Source organism: Drosophila miranda, chromosome 4 (assembly GCF_003369915.1).
Source record: "Drosophila miranda strain MSH22 chromosome 4, D.miranda_PacBio2.1, whole genome shotgun sequence".
Lineage (NCBI taxonomy): Eukaryota > Metazoa > Arthropoda > Insecta > Diptera > Drosophilidae > Drosophila > Drosophila miranda.
Genome location: NC_046677.1, coordinates 27,167,142 through 27,176,943, shown reverse-complemented (window position 1 = coordinate 27,176,943; position 9,802 = coordinate 27,167,142). Strand labels below are relative to the sequence as shown.

General features: G+C 50.4%; 1 protein-coding gene across 1 annotated transcript; it reads left to right on the top strand.

The window, feature by feature from the left end:
- Window positions 1-1,830: 1,830 nt before the first annotated feature.
- Window positions 1,831-9,258, top strand: LOC108162015. Its single transcript, XM_017296507.2, has 6 exons — window positions 1,831-2,117; window positions 6,261-7,270; window positions 7,337-7,703; window positions 7,763-8,359; window positions 8,426-8,754; window positions 8,832-9,258. The coding sequence occupies exons 2-6, from the start codon at window positions 6,476-6,478 to the stop codon at window positions 9,066-9,068; spliced, it is 2,325 nt and encodes a 774-aa protein (XP_017151996.1). The 5' UTR covers window positions 1,831-2,117; window positions 6,261-6,475; the 3' UTR covers window positions 9,069-9,258.
- Window positions 9,259-9,802: the final 544 nt, after the last annotated feature.

Below are 9,802 nucleotides of genomic sequence, written 5' to 3'. Positions count from 1 at the left end.
TCATTCTTTCCGGCATTGACCCCTTCCTAGAGTATCTGTAACAGACGCAGATAATTCGTATTCCAAATCAAAGTCTCAAAGTCGTATTGGAGTCGCATTGGAGTCGGAGTCTGTGACTTTTAAGGTGGGTCGTCGTGAATAGCGGAAATTCCACACGAGCTCTCGGATACCGCCCCGCACAAAAGTCAATCACCGCCAAAGGAAAAATAGAAAAAAAAAAAAATAAACCGAAATGAAAAACGAAACTCAAAATGGAAATGAAAATATCTCGCAGATGCATAGATGCACACAGAGCTCGAACTCGTATTCGTACTCGTACTCGATGTCATAGATACTGGAGCTGGAGTGCGGTAACATTGACATTTAGAATGCAGCAGCAGCAGCGGCAGGCGAAACCCGGGCCGGGGCTCGGGCCATTCATAATTGCGGATTGCTGCGAAAAATGCCATAAAGAGCAACAAGAAAAAACGCCAAAAACCAAATCAAAGTCGAAAACGAAATCGAACGCACTGAAAGTCCACAAATCTACTAACCTTGTGCCCCCCCTCGGGCCATAAAAAGCTGCGTATTGATTTCGGGCCATGTCGCAGTGGCATGGGGGCATGCCGCTTGGTTGCAGGCCAATTATAGTGCACTTGTCCGCGGCAACAGCTGACTCTGGGATTGGGAATGGGAGTGGGAGTGGGGGCCAGGAGTTGAACCACGAGTGAGGCAAGACCAGAGCCGATGGCGGAGCCAATAGTGCGGTCCAGAGTGCTGCAGGAGCCTGTTGTCTGAGTGGTGCCACATGCCGCCGCCGCCACATTGAGCAATGTTTCTGCCATGTCGTGAGTGGGGGCTGGAGCTCTGCACTCCCGGGCAGCCCATACAATGATCCAATACCCAAATCGGTATGTGGTCTATGGAATCGTATCTGCCAGGAAGGTCATTGTTCGGTACGAGTGTAATTCGAAGAATAATGAATAGGTTATAGCCAATACGGGCTTATACGGATCTGGTGGAAGGCTAGCAGACAATGAGGAAGTGGAAAACCCATAATTAGAGCTTTAATCTGGGAAATATCTGGCTAGAAACCATATACGTTTGCTTAAGTGTGGAGTTTCCCACGGTTTTCAGGGTAAATGATTGCCCTGAAGACATTCGATTACTGTGGGAGATCTTTCGATCCTAAACCATCATCTGGCATATCCCCAATCCAGTTCTACCTTCCCTACCATCCCATGGCAGCTTTTTTTGCCATGCTATCCCACATATTGCCAAATATTACACCAACTCATCATCGCCCACGCTCAGAATCAATCTTGGCTTCTAAATTGTTGTCTTTTTCCCTGTAGCATCCCATGAATCATCTTAACCCACTTTGCAGCCGGTCGTCGGCACCCACATGGGCGACATTTGCACAGCCAATTGCAGAAAAGCTTCTCTTGAAGTCGAAGTCGAAGTCGGACAAATACAAGTTATTTTTTGTCAAAGCTCCAGCATTAAAACATTCTTTACAGCCTCTGGGCACGCTTCAGGCAGCGCACACACACACAGAGAGCCATGGAGCACAGATACTCGTACAGGCCACATATAAAAGTCATACAAAACGATCTCATCATAACTTAAACGTCACGTTGCAAGAGCCATTAAAATATTGGCTCTGACGACAATGGTAGGCCCCCCCTCCAAAAAAAAAAAGCCGAAACCAAAATAGACATTGCAGACACAGGCCCCAACAATCTATGCGATTTAAGAGAGAGTAAGAGTGGGCCCCAAAAGCCCACAGCAAAACTCGTTTAAGAGCAAAAGCTATGGCCAGGCCCCACGATCCGCGGGGCCGAGCTTGAAAGCGAAATCAAATCGAAACCGAAAGCCAAGCGAGGCGCATGCGCGGCGGCTCTCTTCGACATCGACATCGAAAGAATAAGCCAAACCGAAATCCGAAAGAGCGGTGGATCGGTGGATCGGTGATTCGTTGGCCAGCTTTTTCGGCATCTTTCGGCTTTGGCTTTGGGGCAAAGGTATCTGCTGTTAGTCGTTATTTTGGCAGCCGAACGTGCGGATGCGGCCACCACCTGTAAGAAGCGCGTCCCAGTCCCAGTCCAGCATCAACAAGTGCTTGCCGCTCATAAAAAGTGAGTTTCGATGTGCCACCAAAGTGTAAAATGGTTAAAAAGGAGGCTGCACCCTCCCCCCAAAAAAAAAAAAAAAAACAAATAAAATACCACTTGAAAATGAAATTTTTATGCAAATTATGACTTTGGTAATTACCACTGTACTTGCAGTGTGTACCGTGTACCGTGTACTGTGTACCGTGTGTTGTTTGTGCAATCAGTCCGACACAAAAGTGACTTTATTTATTTTGAAGTTTGCACTTTTAATTAAAATGCTAGCAAAAATAAGTTGCAATCAAAATTGATTAACATAAAACAAGGCACCCAACATGTGAATGTCTCGGGTATTCGTATTCGTACGGGTATTCGTAGGGGTATTCGTAGGGGTATTCATTTCAACCGCAAAAGTGCCGAGACCCCAAAAACTGTAGCGTGGAAAAGTGACAAAAGTGTGGTTCTCGTGTGAGTTTACTCTAGATCATCGGATCGCTCAAGACGTTGATCGTCTGCGAACAAGTTGGTGTCAAAAAAAATAACTATTTAAATGAGCAAAACAGGTGCAACGGCCAAGAATCTGTGGAGTGTCTTTGAAGTGTGATTGATGGCATAATTGCTACGATGACAGGCAGATTTCATATGAAGATCGTTCGGTATATCTATTCGTCAGCCATAAAGTTCAACGGGTTATTAGAGATCATCTCCTCTGAGATCATTTCAGCATCCAAGAAGAAGAAGAAAACTTAATGAGTGAGATCTTTTTGCGTAAGAAGTTAACTCGTTTTCAGTGGTTTCGGGCAGTGATCAATCAGTGGAAAATTAAATAAAAGAGAACTTAATTTTTGCAACTTGATTGGCAGGCATGACGGGGCAATGGGTAATACAAAGAGCCAGTAATTAAAGTCCACAAAGAGATTGTACTCGAAATAGTGCCACCCCCTGCAGCCCCCCTCTTGGGCAAAGTCGGGACCAGTATTCACCCACGTGGTTCTGGTTCTTGTTGAAATGTCAATTATGATTGATGTTCGATCGCTGGTCGCTAGTCGCAACCCTCTGTAGAGCATCCATGACGCATCGTTAGAATTGCCCAACCAAAGTGTAGCATGCATGTATCTCTGGGTATCTCGACTCATGTCTGGCCATAATCGGCGTGTCTAACAGCCATAATCCACCCGCTAACAGGCCCCAGAAGACAGCTGCCCGACTGCCTGGCCTGCTGGCCTCAGACCCAATCCCCTGACCAGAGTCCGAGTGGCCTGCTCACCTCGCATTGCACATTGCACATCTTAGTGGCACGTAGCAGAGCCGGCTCTCAGTTCGAGTCTCAGGCAAAAATAAAATCAAAAAGGCATCAACAATTTATTTGTACAAAATAACTTTGAACTGCAGGCAGTTGCCGAGCCACAGAATGACTTAACTTGCTATAAGCTGGCATTTTCCATTGGATGCTGCAACGATTGGTTGTCCGAGTCGTCGGAGTCGTCGGAGTCGTGTAATCAATGCAATTTACTGGACTGCCATGCCAGTGGAATGTGGTGCATAGGTTCTCGCTTAAACAGTGTGAAATAAAAGCAATATGCAACACACTCCCTCGATCGAATAGAAGATTGCACTTGAAGCAGAGTGCGGAGCATTCAGGCGGAACGGAACGGCGGTTGCTCAAAGGTGTTCTAATGGCTGACCAAATGAGCTATTGAACAATGGCTGGAAGTGGTTTTCGGGCTGGGAGATACAGCAGATATACTAATTAGAGGGGGCTCCGACTGGCTGTGGGTGGAAGTTACCCAAGATCTAGATAGGTGCGTGCAGGAGGCTGTAATTTGGAGAGCGGAGACTGGCCATTCACTTTATTTGCTGGAGAGGCTATTCCCTTGATCTTTCGATGTTAACCACTAAAGACTTCCCTCCAAAGTTCTGCCGTTAACACCCTCATTAGTCGGGGATTACACAACAGACAGACAGACGACTTGACTAACCTTCTTCTCCACATGCGACATGCTCATCGCCCATTATCCGGGTTTCCTCACTCCGTTTACACCGCAGCCGAAGCATCCAAAGCGGCAGACATTAACAACTCTCTTAGAGCTCAGGGAAGAGCAGAGCAGACCCGACCCGATCGTATTGTTTGGTTACACCCATTCGCCGCAGCGAGAGTCTCGACCCTACAACAAGGTTCTTCACAGCACTCCGTCAATTGCTATTATGACCTTTCTGTCGATGGCTTTTGCTTGGTAGCATTTTCCAACCCAACATTGCCGACTGACCTTAGCGAAATCTTTAGAGCCCCAAGCCCCACTCTTAATAACTCTTTTTTGCACAACTGAGAGTGAAGTGGTGTCTCGGGTTGCAGCTCATTAATCGAGCAACGAACGGCGCAAGAGAGCAGAGCTCTCGAGTGGAGCTGCTACCCATTAATAGGCCGCAGAGTCCGCCCCATCCTCCTGTGCAACACTTGAGGAAGCCCGCAGAAACACGGCAGGCGCAGTCAGGCAAACGAAAACAAAAGTGAAAAGGTCACTAGCACCAGTTGGGTCTCCATTCCACCGCCACCACTGGGAGGGGGGGGCAGGCAGCCAGGCAGGCAGGCAGGAGTCGCAGCTGGAGTCGGAGTCGTCTCTAAGCACTCGTCGACACTCAACATTCAGCCAACTGTGGCCGCCAAGCTCAAGCGATTTTGCTCAGGAAAGGGTATAAAACATAAAACATGAATACATAACACTTAATTTGGTTGAAAAGCAAAACAAAATAAAGAAAACCCCAAGCAGGGAATCCGTTTAACTTCTTTAAAGTATCTGCATCTGCTTTGGCCCCCATTGGCGGCATTTGGGGATTCGAGTGGCTTTGAAGGTGTACTTTATGGAAGGCAAAAACCTAGACAACTCTTCTCGTGGATCTCTGCAAGACAAGGCATGTTTTACTAGGGGAAATACCCCCCGAAATCATCAAATACTTTGAACTGAAAAGCTTAAAGTTTTTCCTATGGGAAATTGCCTTGAAAATCATTCATTTCTGAATATTTATTGGCAAACAACAAGCCAGAAATATCTGAATAATTCCTGGGATATATTCCTATCAAAACCCCTGACAATAGACCTTCTTTAGGCCTACTTTTTTCCTATAGAAATAAGCCTTGAAATATATTAATTTCTGAATAGTTTTTCGCCAAACAGGAAGCCAGAAATGTCTAAATAATTCTTATACCAAGACTTTTAGAACTTTCTTTACGGCCCTGGGATATATTCCTATCAAAACCCCTGACAATAGACATTTTTTAGGACTTCTTTTTCCCTATAGGAAATTACCTTGAAAAGCATTCATTTCTGAATAGTTTTTCGCGAAACAACAAGCCAGAAATATCTGAATAATTGTTATACCAAGACGTTCATTACTTTCATTACATTTCTTGAGTATATTCCTATCGAACCCCTGACTATAGACCTTCTTTAACCAAAGGAAACCCTTCCCTAGCTGCAATCATCAGTCAATTTATGCTTTTTCTAATGGGGTTTCACCTACAATTCGTTGGGGATTCATTGAGACACCCTAGAGGACACCATAGTTCTATATAGCTCTTTAGTTCCCTATCATAAGCCCCGCCTATTCCTCCTATATAGAGCATCTCTTGTTCGTGGTTGGGCCCTGTCCCCAGACCGACTTGTTTCTAACTCTTATTGCTGTTGTTTTCTGTTGTTCGTTTTTCCGGCTAACAAGTTGAGCTTGGCCCAGGCTTTGGGCCCGTTGTGTGCCGCAGAAGCGGCCACAAGAGGGTACCCTCTTGGCCAATGCAATTCGCATTTCAATTTTTCTAAACTATTGGCCAATAGATTTTTTTGGGGGGCTTCTCGTGCGCCCAGACCCAGAGCCACGAGCATTCACATGGAGATACCGAAGCCGCCGATGGCCGATGGGAAGTGCAGCTGTGGCTGTGGCTGTGGCTGTGGCAGTGGCAGTGCTGCAAGGTGCTGCAAGGCGAGGAAGATGTGTCCGAGATGCGGTGGGGAATTAATGAAGCTTAATTGAAGCAGCTCTCGGCGATCAATCTGACAGATCCGATCCGGGGGATCGCGAGTTGGGTGACAACTTTCCAAATAGTGGAAATGCCATCTTGACTTTCATTTTCATTTGTAATTCGATTTCCTTTCGCCGAAAAAAACAAAAAAAAAACAGGAGACTGAGGCCCTAATCTGGTGAACCCCAGGCACGAAGAGGCTCCCCGGATACCCAAAACGCCAGATCGCCAGATCGGTTAGACAATAGCAATTACCCCGCAGAGAGCGAGAGAGCGACGAGGGGCTTATGCAACAGAAGCGGCAGCAGCTGCAATTGACATTTGGACAAAAGTCGGAGACAAAGGTGAGCCGAGGCGATCTCTGGCAATAATCATGGATGAACAGAAGCCCCAGCAGCAGCAGCAGCCACAACCGAACCTCGATGGCATGTCGAATGAGGCCTCATCAGTCAGTGGATTGAGACGTCAGCCCACAAAATATCCGCACGGCCTCAATATCACGGTGCAGACCATCGACGACGACGACTACTCCCGCGCCTCGACTCTGCGCAGCAAGGGCTCCAGCGAGGAGTCGGCCTGCTGGAGCGACACCCACAAATATCGCATTGGCATGCTGGGCAGCCCCGAGGCCCTGGCGGAGCTCCAGGTGCGCCGCTACAAGTATCCCCTGACGAGCCCCAGCTACTACCTGGAAGCGGCCCAGCAGAAGCCCACGCCCCTGATGCTCCTGGGCTATGCCCGGCGCGCCTGTCGCTGGAAGTACCTGCGCTGGCCCATCATCTTCGTGGCCAGCGTGCTGCTCTTCTTCGGCCTGATCACTTACTGCCTGTGGCTGCACGACGTGAGTGTGGCCCGGGCACGCTTCCTGCAGCGCCGCCACGAATCAGCCGTCACGTCCTCCACGAGCAGCAGCGCCGAGGTCTACGATGAGGAAACCACCACCACGGACCCGGACGGGGAGCCCCAGGAGACCACGCGACTCAGAGCGGTCGAGGGGGGGGAGCACACAACGGAGTTCCAGCCAGAGATGACTTTGGAGGAGGGGCAGGAGGAGGACTACGACGACACCTTGCTGCCGGCAGACAGTATTCGATTCACATCTGGTCACCAGAACAGCTTCGGGGTGCCCATCGAGCAGGACAAGCGAATGCTGCAGTTGCTGAAGGACGTAAGTCGATCGATGGGGGGGGCATAGGAGAGAGAGAAGATACACTGTATTGTCCACTTTTTGCAGCTACTGCCCAGACCCCAGGCCACGCCTCCAGGCCACGAGCAGCCCCTCACGCGGGTCTCGCCCACTCTGCCGCCTCCGTCGGCGGCCAGCGGACGACCCACAGAGGCCATGAGCACCACGCCGTCGCCGACAAACAGCGGCTGCTACTCCACCATGCTGCCCATGTGCCAGGGCGTGCTCGACTACGACCTCACCTACAACCGGGAGGGGTCTGCCCCACGGGATGCCGCCGCCATGACGGCGTACGAGGACCTCCTGCGGGCCAACTGCTCGGCGCGGGCCATCGAGTTTGTGTGCGCGGCCCTGGAGCCGGAGTGCCGGCCCTCGCCCATGGGCCAGCTGCCGCCCTGTCGAAGGATCTGCAAGGGTAAGCGCCAGTCAGCGAGAGTCCCGGTCTTTGAGTGATGATATCCCCCCTTTTTGTAGCCATTCTGGAGGCCTGCTCCATAGCTATATCCAACTCGGATGTCCTCAGCGAGCTGTTCGACTGCAGCCAGTACCCCGATGCCCACGAGAGCCACAAGTGCGAGGATCCCACGCGGCGGCGGGACGACTGCTATGCGAATGAGTTCCAGTGCCACGACGGCAGCTGCATACCGCAGCAGTGGCAGTGCGACAAGATCAAGGACTGCTCGGGCGGCGAGGACGAGGACGAGCAGTGTCTGGTGTGCGAGCAGCAGGACGAGTTCCGGTGCCGCTCCAACGAGAAGTGCATTCCGGAGGGGCTGCGCTGCGACCTCAACTTTGACTGTCTCGACGGCAGCGACGAGGAGGACTGCGACGAGTACGGCTCGGGGGACTCGGCCCCCTTCGACGAGGCGGAGCTGAACGCCTTCCCCAGGGTCTTCTCCTACGCCAGCTTCCTGTCGCCCAACGAGACCAACGACAAGTTGTACACCTACATCACGGCCACCACGGACGAGGAGGCGGGCACCGAGACCAAGTTTCAGATCCATCAGGTGGCTGCACCCGTTCCCACGCCAGTGAATGGCTCCAGCGGCGAGGCAGGACCCAAGGGGTTTGGTAAGAAATACTAGAAATACTCCCTAGAGTATCTGAGAATCTGAGATGCTAAACATTCCCCTCTAGTAAACTTTCGGGACAGCAAGGAGATCATGATGACCAGCGACTCGGAGAACAAGTTCAAGTACTCCCAGAGGGCCAATCGCACTTCCGTGAAGTTCAGCATCAGTGGACCCACGACGCCGGCGGCAAGGACAGCCAGTGCGATTCCCAGCTCTGCTTTGGTGCAACAGCGAGGACGCACCACCAGCACCACCACCACCACGACGAGTACGACCACCACTAAGGCCCCACCCACAACACAGACAGCGGTGACTGCCCCAGGGGGTTGTCTGCCCCACGAGCTGCGGTGCGTGAGTGGCAAGTGCATCACAGTCAGTCAGCTGTGCGATAAGGTAGGGGAAACCCCTTCCCCCCCGCTAAAGCAGGAACCCCCTTAAGCCCAAGCCTTTGATCCTCCTTTGATCCACAGCAAATTGATTGTCCCGATGCCGCCGACGAGCTGATGTGCGTCTATCGGGAGCGTCCCAGTGGCCGTAGGACTACCACGACCAGCAGCACCACTTCAACCCCGAAGCCGCCCAGAGCCACGCCCACGCCCACAAGCAGTGCCAGAACCACATCGACGAACCACAGTGCCAAAGGCAGCACCACAACGCGACGCTCAGTGCGGACCACGCCCAATCGAAGTCGAAAGCCCAAGTCTTAGAGTGATGTATCTTGTATCTTGTATCTTGTAATGGTTATTTATATCTCTATCTCTATCCGTATCTGTATTTTATTTCTTCTTCGCGCTCGCTATATGTACGAATTTAAGTTAGTTTTTAGCTAGATTTTAATGAGATTTCATTGACTATTTTTATGTGTATGTAAATTGAATAAAGTCTAAGAAGTGAGTAGCAAAAAGATAAAGATTCGAAAAGTTTGGGAGGGAGGGCGTTGGATCTATCTATCAATCTGTCTGAAAGGCGAAATTCAAATGAAATCGATACAATTAAAGCCGTGAGACATTGTTGCACAAGAGAGCCTTGGGGCGGGGGTCGGGGGCCAGGGGCCCACGCATTGAAAGCAATTCAATTAACCCGACCATTGTTTGTCCATGCCACAAGGCCCATTATCCATCTATGCGAGTGGTGTGCAGGCGACTGCATTAGAGACATGACTCGGCCCAGACAATGCCGCACTCTGCTCTGGTCTCTGGCTCTGTGGCATATGCCTATGAATCCAGTTTGCACATGACAAAATGCGGAAGAGACAAGCCACACTTGTCTGACAGATTAAATTGCAGTCGGACAACAGTTCCAGTCTCCCAGTCTCCCAGTCTCCCAGTCGGACTCCCATTCCGACCCTCGACTTCGATTCCTATGGCGACCCCGCCGACTCGTTGACAGCTCATTGCAATTTTTTTTTCAGGGGCTGATTCTGCACAGAACCACAAAAGTT